Raw genomic sequence first — 20,965 nt, 5'->3', positions numbered from 1 at the left:
GAAAGAGAATTTTAGTGATATAGAGGTTGTTTTTAGCTTTTGGGTTTGTGTTTATGGTTAATTGATCTTCACAACAAATTTTAAAACCATGCCCCATTGTGAACAAATTTTGAATATCCACTTTCTGGAACATATACGAGCAATCCATACAAAAAGGTCCATAAGACCTGTTATAGTATTCTGGTTAGATGCTTAATTGAACTCTGCCTTAGTTTTTGTTACCTCTAACCTCGATTATAACTGACTTTGAAATAAATTTAAGATCGGAAAAGATGAGAGCCAGGATTCTCGTCAACAAACTAGTGTGGACAAAAAGTTATGGAAGAATGGTTAAATTCCTGTAAACTCATCCCCTAAACTTGTGGATCTACTATCCAATGGTTGTAGCTGTGTGTAGTGCAAATAGATTGTCAATTGTACCCTATATTTAGAAGCAATGATCACTTATACTCATATTATCAAGATTGAAATATACTTTTATCAAACATATAGATGTATTTCCTTTATGGATGGAAAGATCCTAGAGCATTCCCCGTAAACAGATTTAGTAACTTTTTTTTATTAGCCAGCCTCATGCAAGAACATTTTTAGTCATTCACATTTACCAAACCTCTTAGTTCTCTTTATCCTTAAAATATTTGATATATCCTTATGCAGAGCTGGGTTATTTAGGGGAACTGGATAGTTTCAATTGTTGTTGATGCAGAGGATTGTAATGATTTTCTCTCATTCAAAGTTTTATAAAATATGGACAAGGACAAGATGCAGAGCCACTGGTTGTTTACTGGTGGTAAATGAGGCAGAGAACAGAATTAACTGAACTCCTCTCAGCCAAGACCTTTGATAATTTCTCAGTCTATTGTTTATTGAAGCAAATGGTGCTTAAGTCACTTTGGTTTTTGTCTGTTGGGAGTGAACATGAGCTTTTGGAAGGAGGTGTACTATACACCAAAAGCACATCAGAGGAGTTTTCAGAAAGGATCAGTTCAAAGGCCTCCTGTCAGCTAAAATGACCCATTAAAGAAGTGAGAAGCAGGGAAAATGCATTTTCCAAATTGAACAGTGGGATTTACAGTTGGTTTAACGCCACTGACCCCTAACACGTTAATGTTTGGTTCGTGTCATCAGCCGTCCCTCTCAATCTTTTATCGCCCCCATTGTCGAGCTATCTATTTAATTGAAAGAAGTTAATTGAATGAAAATGATCAACTAAGCTTGTATTAATATTGCTAATGGAACTTTCTTCTTGGCCATGTTTGGAGAGAGATGTCACGCCGGAGTTTGGGAAAGGCCCATTAAGGTTTGCACTTAACCCGATGGGCTAATTAAGGAATGCTTATTCATCCTCAGAGTCAGAGGGTGGATCTGCTCCCGGCCCATCTCCACGCACCTTTTACATCATTTTGCACTCGGCATTATTGCGGACTCTTATTGCCTCCTGGTGATTGGCCGGCTTTGATTGTCGCTCTATGAAAATGACATGCCTTATAGAGGAGGGTTTCGATTGGGATAATCCAGTAGGGGTATTATATGGAAATGGACTGGCTGTGAATGTTATTGCATCAATGACATATTTGACATTATTCAAAGGTGTCTAAACGTGTTTTGCTATAGCAGAAAAGAAGCCCACAATAGTTGGATGTGGAAGTCTTGTTTTTATTGTAGTTTGTAAGTTGTAATTTTATCATCACTTGTGTCCTCTGTTAAAGGGTACACAAGCTTTTTAAAATGGCAATATATTTTGTAGAAATGCTTCCTTAATAGGAATTAGATTTTTCTGCTCACTTTCTGGCAAAAAAATAAGCAGAAAAGGGTTTTTAATGGCACCAAGGAGAGTCAGAGACAACAGAAATGACAGAATTTTATCTACCATCAACGTTACATCAGAGTTTACTAACTTCTTTTTAACATCCTGTTAGACTGCCCGTTTTGTACTCGAAGCACGGTGAATTGTAAAGCCTTGGCGTTCTCTGTTCGACGGCTAATGTCAGCAGACCTCGCTGTTAATTAACAAGGCTGGGCATTGAGGGACGGTACAGGTCGTTTTTCTTTTATACTCCCCATAAATGGTGCACTAATGGCTGAATTCTCAAATTGCTTTTTTTCCCCCCTCTAAGATGAAGCACTCCATCCTGTTCAAAGTCAATACATTAGGAGGAAAAAAAAGACCTCACTGCTCTCTTTGCTTTCGACTGCAGTGAATATTTCTGTCGCTAATGTGCTATGCTAATATGCTAATGTGATGTATGTGTTTGATCTACAACGCAGGTCATCACTAACTTGGTGAAGATGCTGAAAGCTCGCGACATCCGGCGGCCTTTCTGTCCGGCAGGTCACTGGCTGTCTGAGGAGGTCAACATCCGAGCCGATAAGGTGCTCAACCTGCATTATAGAACTTCAGATATTTTATCCTAAGACTGGATAGATCTAGAGAGATTGATCAGAGTCTGGATAAATTAATGGCTTCCACTATGTTTGCCCTATTGTAATTTCAGGCATACTATTTTAGCAAAGATAAGCTAATCTTAGAATTTGCCATGCTTCCCTGATGTACGTGCAATGTTAATCCTCAAGTGCCACTTTTCTTTAGCGTTTGCATACGTCCCTTCTTCAACACAACTGGTAAAAAAAAAAAATGAATGGTTAATGGCCAGGCCTCTGCTAAACTTACCAACATGCCAAGGAGGTTATTTGACCTTTTGAGGTCTGTTGGAGCAGGGATGCATGTAAAAGCTGCAGGACAGTGACACTCAAGGACCGACTTGCTTTTCCAAAAAGCAAGGAAAGGGCAGCAACTCTTACTAAATGTTTGAAAATTAAATCAGATTTTGACTGTTTCAGTCAACAAAAGTCAAATGTTATGCTAAATTAGTTTTTGAATCTTAAAGCAGCTGTAATCCTTTACCTGCAAGAAAAAGGGGATCTTTACGTTTCCTATTTCTGTCTAGGTCACCCAGCTGTATGTCCCATCAGCGAGACACGTGTGGAGAACACGACGGATGGGGCGCATTGGGCCTCTTCAGTCTACACTGGATGGTATTGTAGTCCACCATTAAGCCATTTGTTTTAAATTAAGATAATGGAGTTTTTACAAAAGGTTTTGTATTTATGCTCATTAAACTTCATAAAATAAAATAAAAAATAATCTTTATATTTCTTTAAGAGGTGTTTAAAGTGTGTCGTCAAGTGAGTCGTCAAGTAAATCTTTAAATGTATTTATTTTAATCACACATTTTTTTTTCTATCTGTCGTTGTTTTTCAAACAAACATAGTTTATTTTATGAATTTTTAGGGTTTGTGTGGACTCAGGAAATGAGTGATTTCTTTCTGAAATCCGAGCCTCTATGTTTGCCAATGCGAATCACTGTCTTCACAGACTCATTTAACCTAACTCAGATGGAAACACAGATTCACGCAGGGCTCATTAGGCTCACTTTTAACTAATCTGCGTTTCTGTGTCCTATAGTGTGAAAACAGGCTGATAACAATGTGTGTATGATCTCCCTAATGCCACTCGGAGCCCGTATTAGATAAATTCAATTAGAGTGAAAGTACCTGATGAACTCAGCCACATCTGGCCTATGTGTTTGTCTGGCCTTTGCTCATTTCCTTAAATGGACAGACCCAGTGCTGATAAATGAGCCCCGTATTGACCACTCAAAGGCGATATTTCTCCTCAAAGATGGAAACCTGATGGGAGAATGCAGATCAGGTTGACTAATTGAGCTGAATAATTGAGCTGCATTTGAACGATAAGGGTAAAGAGCAGTTTAGTGATCGGAGCTGTTTTTCCCCTCCTTGGAGCTAATCCGTCCAAACCTTGAATCTAAGCAAACATTAACCTGGATGGGTTTAATAAATTAAGAGTCACAGCTGTTCAAACCTTCTTTAGATATAGAAAATACATAAAACATTATTTTCACTATTCAACAGCTTTCTTAAAAACAGAGCATTGAATCCAAAGTCTTCTTGCATTGTCAAAATTTTTCGGTTCAACTGTATATATATATATATATATATATATATATATATATATATATATATATATATATATATATATATATATATATATATATATATGTATGTATGTATGTATGTATGTATGTATATATATATATATGTATGTATATATATCTTCATCTTCACATATTTACTACATGCTTTTCTACACAAGCTCTTGTTCAACATATTGTACTTGTGTTTATCCTTGCAGTTGGTTTGGAGCCTCCGCAGCTCTCTGTGTCTGAAGAGAGACACCTGGCCATCCTTACAGAGCTTCCGTTTGTTGTTCCGTTTGAGGAGCGAGTCAAGGTATTTCACTGCTGCGCTACATTTAGTAACATCACAAACCTTTATTTTGAATCAAGATCACAGATTTAGATCTAGTTAATTTAGTTTCACCAGACAGCGAGCATTGATTCCTATTAACACTAGAACTCCCAAAGCAGTCATTTTGACAGGTCTGAAATTTTGAAGTGAAATAACTTTATTTATATTAATAATATAATGGTCATGTTAACTGACTTTTCTTTTTTTTTATATTTTCTTCATTTTCAGATTCCTTTTTAAATAAAATAAAAACCTAAAAAATAAATATGGTTCATTTTACCTCCATCTTCCACAGCCATCATTTGGCGGCTCTATTAGTTGCATTGTAAATTCTTCCCGCAATTGATTTTTACCATTGCCTAGCAACCAACACTCTACTGAGAAAACGTTGGCTAATACATAAAATTAATTTTCAAAAGAAATCTAACCGTGAAACAGGCTTTAGAAATGCTTCAAAATATTGACAATAGCGATTAAGGTGGAGAGGGAGAGACCGATGAGGATGACTGGGTAGGAAGCTGTTATAAATCTGCTGGATAGCAGCTATAAACGCGTTGGTTTTGGTCTGCACCTGTTTTAATGTCACCATCTCACGCAGATATTTTATACTTGAAGCGCTCATATAATGTTTATTTAGTGAAGCAACAAATTCTCATTGAATTTAACTTGCGTAGCCTATTTTTATCATCTTAAATAAGCCTTTGCATAAAAAAAAAATATATATTTTAGTTGTTATTTATTGGACTGGTTGGAGAACTTGGTATGAAAGTGTTCAAATAAAACACAGAGAAACACCAAATTTACATTTCTTTCTATCCTCAAGATTAGTCATGCTGTTCAAAGGCTTTATTTTTTAATACTTGAAGAAACGTTCAATTATCTTTGTTTCTGAGGTTTTTATGATGAATAATGGGTTAAAGTTAAAAAGCTCTTTTCAATTTTTGCCGGCATAAAGCTCTTTGGTGGATGTTTTTCAGCATTTATAGTTTTTGCATCTACCTACGGTAAAATTGTATATTAAGCTCAACTGAAACGATTTATTCCCACCAGATCTTCCAGCGGTTGATCTCGGTGGACAAACGGGACGTGCAGGGGGATGGGCCGTTCCCTGACGGCATCAATGTAACCATTAGACGCAACTACATCTACGAAGACGCCTACGATAAACTATCCCCAGAAAACGGTGAGACGAGTGTCGCTGTAATTTCAGTAAAAGCACAGTTATGTGATTGTGTGTGAGTTGCATTCAACTTAAGAAGTCCATATGCATTAATGATTTCCTTAATTTAATGACGAACACAAGGCAGAAATGGTTTACTACAGGTGCTGGTCATAAAATTAGAATATCATGAAAAAGTTGATTGATTTCAGTAATTCCATTTAAAAAGTGAAACTTTTATATTATATTCATACATTACATACAAACTCATATATTTCAGATGTTTATTTTGTTTAATTTTGATGATTACAAATGACAACAAATGAAAATCTCAAATTCATCATATCAGAAAATTAGAATATTGTGAAAAGGTTCAAAATTGATGGCCCCTGGTGCCACACTCTAATCAGCTAATTAACTCAAACCACCTGCAAAAGCCTTTAAATGGTCTTTCAGTCTAGTTCTATAGGCTACACAATCATGGGGAAGACTGCTGACTTGACAGTTGTCCAAAAGACGACCATCGACACCTTGCACAAGGAGGGCAAGACACAAAAGGTCATCGCTAAAGAGGCTGGCTGTTCACAGAGCTCAGTGTCCAAGCACATTAATAGAGAGGCGAAGGGAAGGAAAAGATGTGGTCGAAAAAAGTGTACAAGCAAGAGAGATAACCGCACCCTGGAGAGGATTGTGAAACAAAACCCATTCAAAAATGTGGGGGAGATTCACAAAGAGTGGACTGCAGCTGGAGTGAGTGCTTCAAGAACCACCACACACAGACGTATGAAAGACATGGGTTTCTGCTGTCGCATTCCTTGTGTCAAGCCACTCTTGAACCACAGACAGCGTCAGAAGCGTCTTGCCTGGGCTAAAGAGAAACAGGACTGGACTGCTGGTGAGTGGTCCAAAGTCATGTTCTCTGATGAAAGTAAATTTTGCATTTCCTTTGGAAATCAAGGTCCCAGAGTCTGGAGGAAAAGAAGAGAGGCACTTCATCCACGTTGCTTGAAGTCCAGTGTAAAGTTTCCACAGTCAGTGATGGTTTGGGGTGCCATGTCATCTGCTGGTGTTGGTCCATTGTGTTTTCTGAGGTCCAGGGTCAACGCAGCCACATACCAGGAAGTTTTAGAGCACTTCATGCTTCCTGCAGCTGACCAACTTTTTGGAGATGCAGATTTCATTTTCCAACAGGACTTGGCACCTGCACACAGTGCCAAAGCTACCAGTACCTGGTTGAAGGACCATGGTATCCCTGTTCTTAATTGGCCAGCAAACTCTCCTGACCTTAACCCCATAGAAAATCTATGGGGTATTGTGAAGAAGAAGATGCAATACACCAGACCCAACAATTCAGAAGAGCTAAAAGCCACTATTAGAGCAACCTGGGCTATCATAACACCTGAGCAGTGCCACAGACTGATCGACTCCATGCCACGCCGCATTGCTGCAGTAATACAGGCCAAAGGAGGCTCAACTAAATACTGAGTGCTGTACATGCTCATACTTTTCATGTTCATACTTTTCAGTTGGCCAACATTTCTATAAATCCTTTGTTTTTATTGGTCTTCAGTAATATTCTAATTTTCTGATATGATGAATTTGAGATTTTCATTTGTTGTCATTTGTAATCATCAAAATTAAACAAAATAAAGATCTGAAATATATGAGTTTGTATGTAATGTATGAATATAATATACAAGTTTCACTTTTTAAATGGAATTACTGAAATCAATCAACTTTTTCATGATATTCTAATTTTATGACCAGCACCTGTAGATGCCCACGCTGCTACTGAAACTCTCGTGAAGGTCTATAAAGACTCCATATTGAGGCCCGGGGTTCCAGTTTGCATGGAGGATGAAGGTTACCTCCCTCCTCCTGCAGGGTATTGAATTTCAGTAAAGCATAATTGGGACTGTGATTATTATAATGGATCACATAAAAGGCGAATCAATTATTTTAAGCCACCTCTTTTGCGGTTGAATTTGAAAGGGTACTTTGGTGATGTCGGGGGGTGCACTCTGATTAAAAAGAGTAGGAGGAGACCTAGGTTGAAGACATGATCTATATCATTTGTGTGTCTATAAGTTAGGGCTGATTTGATTTATAGCTCAACCTTTATTATCCTGAAAGATGACCTGTATGGAATGGATCTGAATGTTCTATTCTCATAAACAAGTGTTTGTTTATGGGAAAACCTTTATAACAGTCTGGTAAAATCTATTCTTGCTAAACTTTCCTTTATTTCCTGCTGTTTTCAAAGGATCCACAGATCCTTGGAGAAGTCTTCATAGATTTGATTAGAGAGCAACTCAAAGTATCAAAGTAGTTGCATCAAGTAACGTCTTATAAGTAACAATCTGAACATTTTAATGGCATGTCTCTGTTAGTATGTTATAATCTGCCTATTTCTTCCTAAATAACTTCACCTCAAACAGACTAAATGCGGAACATTTACCAACTTCAATGTTTAAGCTGCAGGTTATCATTTAGGTGTGGGCTTTGACTGGACCATTCTAACATGTGAAAATGGTTTTCAGGGTGAAACAGACGAGTATCACAAGTGGTACCTGCACTGAAATGTTGATAGGAGTGATTTTCAAATAAAATCCAAATAAATTACTGTGATTTAGAGCTAAAAGAGAACAAACAGCCTAAAGATAAAGTAGTCAAAAGGTATGCAGCGGTGGAAATGGAGATAAGTCGTGAACTGAAGCAGATGGCTGTGAACCAGGAGCAAATACAGAGGCCTGCTTATGCTGCGTTTTTTTCCTCTCACTCAAAGCTGGGCTCTACGTTGTGTTTGAGTCTATTAGATAAAATCCCAGTAGATGCATTAGGGTTTGTGGCAGAAACAGAAACATTTATCATCTGAATATTTTTTGCTGGCACTTTATTTTCTGATTCAATAAATGCAATCAGGTATCATTACTTTATAAATTAATTTGACACACATCCCATGGCAATTCTAAAAAAAAAAAAAATAAAAAAAAAAAAATCAACTTTAAGAGTTACTGTTTTGTTGATCCTGAGATCCCACAGGAGGAAAAAAATTCTTAATAACCATCATACACTTGGAAGGTTCTTTTTTAAAATCAAATGTCAATGTCAGAAATATCTACAACTGCTATGGAAAAGCAAAGAAAAGGGAATTATGATGATGTTCAAGAACTAAAAATTAAATTGTTGTGATTATAAAGGTAAAAATACAGTTTATAAAATTATGCATTTCTTCTTCATCCATAATCAATTTTGACATTTTTTAACCGATCAGAACCAGACCTTAAGAAGAGGATTCGAGTCCACCTTCTCAACGCTCATGGTCTGGATGAAGCCGGCATTGACGGAGGCGGCATCTTTCGCGAGTTCCTCAACGAGCTCCTGAAATCAGGCTTTAATCCAAACCAAGGTTTCTTCAAGACTACCAATGAGGGCTTGTTGTTTCCCAACCCTGCTGCAAAGATGCTGGTGGGCGACTCCTTCACGAGACACTACTACTTCCTGGGCAGGATCCTTGGAAAGGTTAGCCCTTGCACATTCATCAGATTAAATCAGAATCAGAAATACTTTAATAATCCCAGAGGGAAATTACTTAAAGATGGCCAGAGGGAAATAAAAAATATCAGTGAGCGCATCATAATGACTGTCACCAAGAAACCTATGACATACTATTATATGGGTTGTTATTGAGGAAAGAAAGAACAAAGTTAGCTATTTTAATTTTTGAAGACTTTGTTAAGCCAGAGGATGCAGAGATGTTGGGATCTATTTTAAAGGAAAGATTTGAGTTGCAAGAGGGAGAGAAAGACCTTTAGCAGATAATAGGAAGAAAGGGAAGAGTAAAGTTAACCTTCAAACTCCATGCTGGGTTAACGGATTTTGGTACCATATTTAGTAGATTTTTTGGGAAATCAGATTTTAGAAATGCTAGAAGTCTGATCTTCAAAGGTTTGGTCATTTAGTGGGTGCGTTGTGGGTGATCTACAAAGATTACTTAGTAAATGTTAAGATGTGTTAACTGTTTTAGTCCCGCCCATTAAAATGAGCAGAATGCCTGTTCAACAAGCTGAGTGGCCTTAAAAGAAAAATGAATCTCTAAGCTGTCTAGTTGGAGATAATTTTTAAAATGATTTAAAAATATTAAGTATAATACAAAAAAAATCTCTCTATATATATATATATATAAGTGTTAGAGCAAAAGTAAAATAAAAAACAAAAGTAAAACAGTAAAGTTCATATATAAAACATGAGAAAGTTGTCTGTACCAGTTGATTGCCCCTATTCTAAAACAGCGTTGTCTTAAAACAGTTGAAATGTTTGTGCTTTTTTAAAATGAGAGAGAGAAAAAAACTTAAAACCAAGATTTTCTTCCAGTGTGAATATTTTCACACCGCAAGGAATATTTTTTGCAGGCTGTTTTAATTTCCCACGATTAATTTCCCCATTCTGGGACAATAAAGGTATTTATTCTGTTAACATTTAATGAAAATAACACCATCTTTATTCCAGTAATTTATTTTTTATTTTATAGAGATTGTGCTAGTTTGTATCAAACCTTCAGAAGTAGTGAAAAAGACATCCAAACTGCTCCTGCAGTTTAGCTCAGATTTGGAAAATCGCTCTGCACATGTAAATGTTTATGTTTGCATAACCTCGACCCATGAATCTGAGCGGTTTGGACATTAGAATATTAGCTACGTATTGATAAAGCTACAAACACAAAAAATGGTTGTATACTAAATTGCAAACCCAAATAATTTTGCTCCTTCTTTAAAGATCTCCTCTACACGTGTCTCACCCTTCTGAAGATCAGCCTCTAATTGCGATAACCATGCCTGAGTTATTAAAGTAGTCACAGCTAGACACAGCTCAATGTTGCTATTTGACTTGTCACGGCAGAAAAGTTAAAAGAATGTTATAGTATGGAATTTTTTAGAGCAAAATTATATTTTATTTTCAAAATTCTTTTCAGGGCACCAAACATTTCCTCTGGAATACTATGAAGCTATCATTTATTTGTGTACATATAAACTTTAGTTATTCCTAAAACTTCTACTGTGGTTACAGCTTGAATTAAACTCTTTAAAAAGACAACAGTGGTTTTTGTCTGCTGTGATTCTCCTCTGATGCAGCTGTTTATTAGAGCCTAATGTTTTTAAATCATCCCTAATGCATGTGGTGGTGATTGTTTATGAAGATGCCTTTCGTGAGGGAGCTATCATCGCAACACGAAGAGGAATTACCTCATGACAAGCGGTCACCTCTCAATTAGGACTTCCATTAGTGGATGATTCCTACCTCTTGTTTGTGTAGCGATTGCATTTGGTCAGCATTAAATCAGCAGCCTCACAAAGACAGGACATAAATAAGCGTTCAAAGCATGTGGTAATAGCATTTTGATCTGTTTTACAGTCAAGAACATCCAAGAGCTCTTCTCTCAAACAGTATTAGATGGTGTCGTCCGCTTACTGGGGCATCGTGGCTTGTGCTCCGCCTCTTCTGGTATTTCTTTTTCATCTGTTCTGTTAAAAAGGGAAGCAATCAATCTGCTGCGACGGTTCCTGCCTCTATCGCACTGTGCTCTCTGTGGCTAATGGTCCAGGCAATTAGGCTGAGGGAAATTAATTTGAATTTGACTTTCAATTAACCCTACCTTAAGTTCCTCTTTCTCCATAAAAATGGACGTTTGAGTGGCCATTTGATAGGCGTATTGATATTTGTTTAGTGCCGTTATTGCCTGGATAAAAGGCAAGCCGTTTATATGGATTGGAATTGCATCACCGCTGCCGCAGCGTGCGCAGCGCACACTGCAGCTCAAAGGACACAGGAGATTAATATTCTTAATTAATGTCCGAGGCGTGCCATTGTTGTGGAGGTGATGTATTACAGGCGGGAGTGGCTTGTCTTGGGGTACTCACTGAAATGGGATTGAGCATCAGAATAGAGGCCGGCCATCATCCCTCTTCTTCACTTGTCCACCCCGCTGACAGGACTGAAAGATTTAAGCTTCACATATTGAAAACATGCACGCAGGCTGCTTTGCATTTGTGGCTTGGGCCTAAAGATTGGAGCTCTTTTGATCACAGAGAGTGTCGGCACTCTTCCTATTTCTCATGCGGCGGATACGCGCCATGAGAGATTCTCCCCATCTCGTTAGCACCGAACCTCCGCCCTCATCAGCGGCAGTTCTTCTCACTTTGCAATCGCTCCGATCCTCCTTCAGAACAGCATCCTCTCCTCTGAGGTGTGAAAGTGTTGCTTCTCTGATAAAGATGCGTTTGAAAGGCATTATAATTTTATTGATTCATAATGTTGTAAATTAGGGAATTTATTTGGCAGCTAACAGAACGCACCTGCAATACAGTTGGCATTTATTCTACCTGATGGTGCTGCGATCCGCTTTAATTGCGTTGCCACTGCACTCACTTATATTAAAAGGCCCCCGGCCATAATAATTAATTCTTTCCAACCCAAGTCATTTTGGCACAATTTCTGGCAATAAACACTCATAAATAAGGCTGGTGGCATTGAAAAAATAAGGCTACGAGTTTTTTCCATATACTTATTGCTGCCTCTTCCCGGCACAAGTGTTATTGATAGGTTTCAAGGGGCCACGCAGCGCATATGGTCTGAAATTAGTGCCGGCCCGGGAGTAACACTAAGTGGATTATTTTGCATAAAAAATAGACAATGTTTGAAGTTGCGTAGTTAACCTGTGTTTAGAAAATAGGCGTGATTTATGCATTCGTGTGTGTTTAAGATGCATGCATTATGGAAATCCTCTAGATTTATAATCCATTTAGCTGATGCGGTCAGGGTTTTTAGCGCTATCATTTATAAGGGCCTGTATATTTTAATGTCTCCAATAGGCTCTTTTTCGAACTATTCCAGTACATTAGCTTAGGGGTTTTATGAGTCACCTGCCCGGTTGCGCTTCTTAATTGCATTTAGGGTCAAGGTGAGAATCGGCATTTATAAAGTTTGAATCAAGGAAAGATGAAGCCCGTATGGTTAAGATTGATTGGACTCTGTGTTTTGATCTGAAACGCTTTGAGCCGATCAGATTTACTGCTGTAAATCTCAAGTATTGGGCAGGAAGTTTGATAATGTGCTTGATGCAGACTGTTGTCATTCTATTTCCATTGATGTTAAAGAGGAAAAAAAAATACAGTATCAATATGTGACCCAAAAAAATCCTAACCTTAAGATATTTTCATATTCTGTGACTACGAAACTTCTAGTGTGATAGATATAATAGACAAATGCTTTATAAAGCTCTAAGGTGATGAGACAGAACAGTAACTGGTAATCAGATTGTTGCTGAAAAAGTCTGAGAAACTGATCTGAAAGGGACAGGGAAGCTGATTGATAAAGTGTTGGGGTTTAAAATAGGACAGTCTTGAAAGTTATCCTGTCTCTACAATATACTCACCAGACTATTGATGCTTGGGCAACTTCATAAGAAAGAATGGCAGACATTTTAGTTTTTACATCCGTAAAAGTGGTAGAGAAATAACTGCAGCGTTTAGTTGTTACTAGAAAAAGAATTGGTTATATAAATGTAGACTGCTCATTTTTCAGGTTTTTATTTCAATAAATACGAGACCCATGAACTGTTTTTCCGTCCACTTAATCTCGATCTGCTTTAATTAATGATCCCATAAATACATTATATTTTGAGATTGTAACCGATCAAAAAGGGAAAAACTTCAAGGTTCCTGTTACTGATCTCCTCCTTTTCCTCAGGCTCTCTATGAGAACATGCTGGTGGAGCTGCCTTTTGCTAGTTTCTTCCTATCCAAACTTCTGGGAACCAGCGCAGATGTCGACATCCACCACCTGGCCTCTTTAGACCCCGAGATGTATCGCAACCTTCTGTTCCTCAAGAGCTATGAGGGTGATGTGGAAGAGCTGGGTCTCAACTTCACCGTGGTCAACAACGATCTGGGAGAAGCTCAGGTAAATGCTGGTGGAAATGCTAGCACCGAGTAGAATGAACAGCTCTTCTGTATTTGTTTTTCAGCTCTGTTTCTTCCTCCTGTTTGGTTTCTCTTTGTGGCGTTAATAATTCATTTCCCGCCTGATGCGCCACTTCTCAGCCCTGACAGAGATAAAGCACGTCAGCTCTGTCGCTCTAAGCCCTGCTGCAGTGCAGGGGGACGCAGAAGCTCTGTTGACCGTTCCGCCTGCCCTTCGCTCCACTAATTATATCACACCAGGCATGACGGAAGCAGCCAACAGCCCTTAAGCATGCTCCTTTCTCTCTTTAAAGCTCAATGCTGAAGCGACATGCTCAGCTTTGCTCAGACCTGATCACTACGCGGGGCCCCTGTTTGCTCAGGGCCTTAACGTGTCCTATTAGCTCTTCTCAAACAGCACCTGAAACGGCAGAGTGACAATATGGCCCTTTTGGTCACCAAATAGAGCGCGATAGAGGAAAACAATTTGTGAAAGATTAAGCACACCCGGGAGCAGTCTGCCCTGCATTTGCCCCTGAGAGATAGCCAAAGCTAGCAAGATAACAGAGGTAATTCTCTTACATTAGCACATAATCAGACTCTGGTGGGGAGGTGAAAAGGCAGAAAATGGATTCCTGACTGTTAGAGTTAGCAGGGCTACGGGAATGAGCAGATTAGGTGGACCACAGTGCGAAAAAGCATTTCTCCTGTCTCTTTCAAGAGTACGTCAACATTGAGTAAATTTTTTGGCTAGGTGTGTGGTTTTTAAGTTAATGAAAATGTTTCTGAGGCTTTATTTATCATCAGATAAATGAACGGAGGTATGTTGGTTAGAATTAATACAACTTTGAGAAACCGTATCAAACTTTTTATTTAATCTCAGTATATATTGAACAAGAAATAAGTTAACTTTTTTTAGTTTAAAACATATCAATATGACTATTTGCCAATTTTAAAATGTCCTTTCCTTTGCCAAGTTATTCTGACAGCGTTACAAAATATGATCTTTGAATTTTGTCTTGTAATTTTTTTATTTAGGTTTATGTTGTTGGTTTTTTTTTTCTCCCTGCAGGTGGTTGAACTGAAGCTGGGAGGAAAAGATATCCCAGTGACAACAGCCAACCGGATAGCTTACATCCATTTAGTGGCTGACTACAGGCTCAACAAGCAGATCAGGCCTCACTGCCTGGCCTTCAGACAGGGTCTGGCTAATGTGGTCAACCTTGAATGGCTGCGTATGTTTGATCAGCAGGAAATTCAGGTATTGAACTACTGACATAAAAGGCTTTTTATAAAAATACATGATGAAAAGAAAAACATGTTGCCTGCCTCATCCTGACAGGTGCTGATATCTGGAGCGCATGTTCCGATTTGTCTCGATGACCTAAAAAACTTCACAAACTATTCAGGTAGGTTTTATTTGGATTGCACCATAATGAGAAACACAGTAATGCAGGTGTTTATGGACAAAACCGTAGGAGTTTAGATATATAAGCATTACTTTAAGAGTGAATAAGACATTATCATTGAAAGTGAGCTTTATTTTTAAGGCTTTGAAAAAGTTTAAATGCTTGTTTTGTTTTCTCTTCTGTACACGTTTGAACTCCTTATTAATTTAGTTGCCTCATCACATAGTAGAGTTATTAAGACATAGAAATTTCTGGGTAAACAGACCAGGTGTTTGGTGCTGTGGTGTTTTTTCTGCATAGGCCTGTTTGGGTCAAGGTTCGTTTTTCTTTCAGACCCATCAACCTCAAACATATATAGGATATAAAATTATAATAGTAGGCTTCACATTACCATTGAAACCTTTTCAACCTAAATTCAAAAGATTCATTATTTTTTTATGTTTTTATTATTTAAATCCAGATCTCTAAAGAATTGATAAAACTTTTATTTTGATGATCTGGCATCAATATCTATTTTTTTCCTGCATTTGTGCAATATAGATTTTAAGCTATCTTCATTGTTTTTGTATTTGATTAAGCAAATTGACAAATAGCAGTTCAAATGATATGTTTTATGTTAATCGTTAATCTCCTTTAGGTGGATATTCTGCTACTCATCCAGTTATCCAGATCTTCTGGGAAGTGGTTGAAGGATTTACAGATGAAGAAAAGCGCAAACTGTTAAAGTTTGTCACTAGTTGCTCCAGACCTCCGCTGCTGGGCTTTAAGGTGAGTGTTAACCAGAAGCAAACTTCCCCCTCCTTCTGTACTCATCCGTTGCTGCTATTTGAAGCAGGTTTTCTGAACCAGACAGAAGTTGGGGCTCTGTCTTAATGTGCATGTCCTGAAAAAACCCAGACTGATAAGAACCCTCATAATGATCATTTTCCTATTAGCTGCGCTCAGAGAAGGCAGCTGTGGTAAACTCTTATCACCACGTTGACTATTGTGTTATAGTTCGTGACCTTCCTCTGTTGAAGGAGTCTGTCTGCAGCTCTGTGTGCGTCTGGAAATATCAGTTGGACAAATATTGTCATTTTGAACTTGGTAAATGGTTAAACTCGTCACCTTTTTTTTCTAATGGGTCACACGGCTGAAAGCAGCAATAGCTGCTCAGATGAATTTGCCAAGGAATTAAATCTGTCTGCTACTGAATATCATTTTAAAAGTCTTGAATCATTACAGCAAATTATATCTAAAACGATGTCCTAATTGGAAGCCATTTAGACTTTTCATTGACTGGATTTATGGGACAGTTAAAAAGGTACTGAGAAATACTAGAAAACGTTAGTGAGCGTAATTAAAGAGTTTTTATGCCTCACTTTGTCCCAACTGAAGCTGCAATCATACAGTGCCTTAGAAAAGGGCCTTTTGATTTTTTTTAACTTCCTTGCAAATAACCAACACTTATGAATCATTTGATCATTTCTGTGAAAGACCAACACTTTTTGGAGGATAAACAAACAGTCGGTATTTTGTATCACTGCAGTTACAGCTTTAAGTCCTGTAATCTGTAGGAATCTGCCAGGTTTGTACATTTATAGACTGGACATTTTTACTCATTTCTCTTTTTGAAAAGCATCATCAGATGGATGGAGATCAACAATTCTCTACTCTTACCAAAAATTATTGGTGGTATTAAGGGTCTGCACTTTGATTGGACCCTTGTAATACAAATATAAGCTTTATTATGAACCCTTCCATTGTACTTCTGGCTGAATATTTTGTCATTTTTGCTGGGAGATGAACCTCCTCCCCATTACAAATTGTTTCCTGTTGGATTGCTTTGCATTTATGAATAATAATAATAATAATAATAATAATAATAAGATTTAACTTTATTGATCTCACATTGGAGAATTTTTCCTCTGCAATTAACCCATACCCTTGGAGAGCAGTGGGCTGCCATCGTTGGGCACCCGGGGAGCAGTGTGGGGTTAGGGTCTTCCTCAGAGAGCCAGAGTGGTAGTCCTTGGGACTGGGGCTCGAACTCAGAACCTCAGGATTCCAGGCTCTATGCCCTAAGAACTAGGCTGCCACCACCTAATATCTTATCTGCATTCCTTCATCTTCCCAGTTACTTCGATCAGCCTCCATCCCTGCTGATCAAAGGCATTCCCAGTGTGATGCAGCTACCACCATGCTTCCTGTATTCAGGGTATTCAAATCTGTGACCAGACATTTTTAGCTGCTGCCATGGTCTTTCAAGTGAATGTATGTTTGGACTGGGACATTCTCACACATTCAAAGGCTCTTAAAACATCTATTGTGGCTCTAACTTGGGAAGAGCATTCCCACAGCATGATGCTGCCACTGCTATGCTTCACCAAAGGAACAAAGTATAAGTGATATCTACATTATTCTGCTTATTGACTAGGTGACCTCTAAAGGTTGCTTTGGGCTTTATTGACATGAGATTTTTATTTGTAAAACATCTTCATAGCCATTTATTGTTTATCAAATTACCATTTATCGAAACAATTGACAATAAAAATGTTAAAAATCTAGGGGAGTGAATACTTTTGTGAGTCTCTGTGATATGGTTTTAAATAGATTAGAATGTTTATTTGTGTAACACAGTTCACTAAGTGTTGTAGATAGTGAATTCATACAGGCAGATGTTTGTTGGCCTTTTTCTGATATTTTTCTGATTTCATACTTTGAGCTTATAAAAAAAAAAATAGAGGGAATATTGTCCGTTACCTACAACAAAATTTGGGCCTTCATGAATAATTGCGTCTTAGCTGCTTACAGGTTGGTTTCAAAAACTTTTATCTTTCAAAGAAGCCTTATCAATTAGTATTCCAATTCATTGAATATGACCGTGTGATTTAGTTTAGTTATTGCTGCCTTGCTTTTGTAGATCTTCATCTTGCTTTAGAGTTGGGAGCAAACAGTCACCTTTAAATTGTCAGGCTTTGAATGATCCCCTCCTTCTCATTTACTAAATTTGACTTTGGCCAGCGTGCAGATAGAGACCCCCGCCCACCCAGATGTCTCACTGAGTGTTAAAGGGTGGTAATTTGTGGGGGAGTGGCCCCTGACCTGGCCCTCAGCTCGAGCCAGCTAAGCCTTAATTAGCTGTCGTGAAAACTGCCCAGGATTCATTAGAGGAGAAATAGCTCTGTCAGGAGAAGCCATTTAAAAAAGATGATGGAAGCTGTGTTTTTTTTCTCCCCCCCCCCCCCCCCCCCGTCTCAAAATGATAGTTGTGGTAATGATACTTTTTCAATAAGCAATGATAGTTTAATACGGTAATTGTCAGAAAAATGGGGTCATTATGGCAGAACCCCTGAAGAACCATTTAATTGGGTAAGTGTAGCCAGAGGGACATAAACTCTAAAGTTAAATATCGTGGTGAAATCTGGGCCTAGTAGTTTGTTCGTGATGGAAACCGTCAGCGTCATAGTTTGCAGAAGAATTGGCTTCATCAGCTGCAAGGTCTGATTTGAAAAAAGGCCAGATGGACAACATGAAACGACCATCCTTTCAGAGTCCCAGCCAAGGGTCAACCGTCCCCCCCTCAGTAGCTTTCAAAGCCCTAAGCTGATTTCCTAAATTTATACTTCTGCTGCACACATTTGGCTCTTGGCACATTTAATTACTGGTGGAATTTGACATTTATTGCTTAATCGGAATGAGTTTGGAAATCGGGATCATTACTGACACATGTTGATGCATGCTTCATGCAGTTTGAGGTGGATGAAGACGTTCATCCACCTCAAACTGCAAATTAACACCAGGGACGTCACTGGCATTGGAGAGATTGTTAGGAAGCAACACGCAATCTTAGCGTGTGCTATAAAACTTTCATCAATGCTGAATACGCTTCAGTAATTGTTTTATAGGTGGTAGAGTATTTAGTTTGTAGATTCACAGAGCTGACCAGAAATAAAGAATGAATAAAATTGTTTACAGAGATGGAGAAAGGAATTCTCTGGCCTTTTTTGAAGTTGTCCAATTTTCAGCTCGATGACCCCTGAACGATGACGGAAACGAATATTTTTCCAATCATTGAATGCAATAAGTGGAAAAGCTACTAAGTTGTGCTAAAAACAATCTTACCTGACAGTGAGCTGTTTTAAACTGGGGAACCCCAAGCTAACAGGCTAAATGGATATGGTCAAACTATTAGAGAAATGTGTAGATATGTAATTAAACGAAAGCCGAAACAATAGATCCAATTAATTATAAATAATCTATAAATGTGCGATTAAGGTGAAGAATCTCTGTAAAAATGCTTTATCCAGAATTCTGCAAGCAACCTATATTCTTAGCCTCTTCTGGTTCAAAATCTGTAATAAAAATAAAAAAAGATTACACTTCATATGCTTTCTTTTAATTCATGGCTTTTATTAAGAAATGCACATTAATTCATTAGCAAGTTAATTATTGCTCTATACACAGATATAGCTGTTTATATGAAGGCTAAGAACTGATAGCTGGTTGGTTGGTTGGTGTATCTGAATTGTGCTTTATTGTTCACAACCAGCTACCTCATATTAACGTTTGCTCCCCACTGATCAGGAACAAATTGCAGCCTCCGCCCACTCACCCTGCTGAAATAACAATCAGAACAATTGTTTGAATTAAATAAAACTTGTTTTATTTCAGTGAATCATGTCTCCATTTTTACTTGTTTAAAAACGTAATAATATAAAACTTTGAGATGATGCGTCATTGAGACATTATTTACACTTTTTTTCCCCCATTTTCTGTTTGTCTTCAGGAGCTTTATCCAGCCTTCTGCATTCACAACGGTGGAAATGACCTGGAGCGCTTGCCTACAGCCAGCACCTGCATGAACCTGCTCAAGCTCCCCGAGTTCTGCGACCAGCACCTGATGAGGAGCAAGCTGCTATACGCCATCGAGTCGAGCGCAGGGTTCGAGCTGAGCTGAGTCGAGCCGCAGCCTAGCCTTCTCTGCCTGCAGAGACGGACCCGATGCCACCTAGGTGGCTTTGGATTAATAGGAAAACGATGCACTGACTTATTATGCATTTCTAAGAGTGAGTGTGCGTGCCAAGGAAAAGAACAAAAAGAGGGGAAGCATAGAGGAAACTTTTTATTTTTAAGCCCCTGTTTTTAAGACATTTTTAACCAATGTTTGAGAACCATACAGGAAAACAGTGTTGCATCAGGGGAGCTTAGACAATGCCATCTCCACCCCCTCTTAAAAATAGTGTATGGAAAAGGCATTATGACAGAAAAGGGGTATTCTAAAGCCACCTTGTGGTGCACTAAGGGCTGCAGACGGGGAGCAGCTATGCCTAGTGCTAACAAATGTTTTCATGTAGAGGTTTGAAATTCCTGTTTGTGTTTTTTCCAAGCTTACAGTGCCTTGCAAAAGTAGTTGTACCCCTTAAACTTTTCAATTTCATTACAACTAACTTTACTGTATTTTAGACCAACACTAAGTATTAAATAAAATTAAATCTGAGTATTACAATAATGAGTTAAAGATAATAACAATGTGTGCCACAGCTTTCAGAGTATAATTTGTATAGAAAAATATATATGTTCTGAAATGTACTTGGTCAGGCAGTATCACAGAAACTCAATAAATAATGGATGGCGGTATAAAATATTTGCAAGGCGCTGTAACTTGTAATTATTTTTGTCTAAAAAAAACATTTGGAAGTGTGCACACTGAGATCTAGGAGAAGACTGATTTTGTTGGCGTGAGGTAGAGGAAAGCAATATATAATCACAGTTTTGTGAATATGTATATGTTTTAAACAGCTCTTGTATGATCCATGTATGTGTTATTTGTACAGGTTGGTTTCTGTTCCCATATGTACCTGCTTGGATGAGCTATCTTTTCACCTGATCAGCACATGAAGGTTTGTGTCCTTCTGATGACCCGTGTACCAACTGGGTGAAGAGACGGAATACGGATATGAATAAATCCGCTTTTCTTTTAGCATTTTCCATCCATTAGCCTTCTAGTTTTTCTTGTTACTTGTAATTTACAGTAATGACCGAGACATAAAACGGTGCTTTGTGAGGAAATTTCCTCTCCGAGTTTTACGGCCTCTGACATATAATTAAAGAAACATCCAGTTAAGAAA

At 38.2% G+C, this 20,965-nt stretch overlaps 1 protein-coding gene across 1 annotated transcript in view; it reads left to right on the top strand.

Moving 5' to 3' along the window:
• ube3c (ubiquitin protein ligase E3C) overlaps positions 1 to 20,829 on the top strand; it is a 35,882-nt gene extending 15,053 nt beyond the window's left edge. The window contains exons 15-24 of the mRNA XM_038297922.1: positions 2,269 to 2,373; positions 2,949 to 3,036; positions 4,214 to 4,311; positions 5,380 to 5,512; positions 8,763 to 9,010; positions 13,235 to 13,447; positions 14,519 to 14,707; positions 14,789 to 14,855; positions 15,493 to 15,623; positions 19,624 to 20,829. Coding sequence (XP_038153850.1) covers positions 2,269 to 2,373; positions 2,949 to 3,036; positions 4,214 to 4,311; positions 5,380 to 5,512; positions 8,763 to 9,010; positions 13,235 to 13,447; positions 14,519 to 14,707; positions 14,789 to 14,855; positions 15,493 to 15,623; positions 19,624 to 19,794 — 1,443 coding nt within the window. The 3' untranslated portion in view covers positions 19,795 to 20,829. The remainder of the gene's footprint in view (positions 1 to 2,268; positions 2,374 to 2,948; positions 3,037 to 4,213; positions 4,312 to 5,379; positions 5,513 to 8,762; positions 9,011 to 13,234; positions 13,448 to 14,518; positions 14,708 to 14,788; positions 14,856 to 15,492; positions 15,624 to 19,623) is intronic.
• Positions 20,830 to 20,965: the final 136 nt, after the last annotated feature.

This window comes from Cyprinodon tularosa, unplaced genomic scaffold (genome assembly GCF_016077235.1).
Source record: "Cyprinodon tularosa strain WSP-4 unplaced genomic scaffold, ASM1607723v1 ctg4, whole genome shotgun sequence".
Taxonomy (NCBI): Eukaryota; Metazoa; Chordata; class Actinopteri; order Cyprinodontiformes; family Cyprinodontidae; genus Cyprinodon; species Cyprinodon tularosa.
Note: the sequence above shows the minus strand (reverse complement) of the source record. Positions and strands in the feature narration are given on the sequence as shown.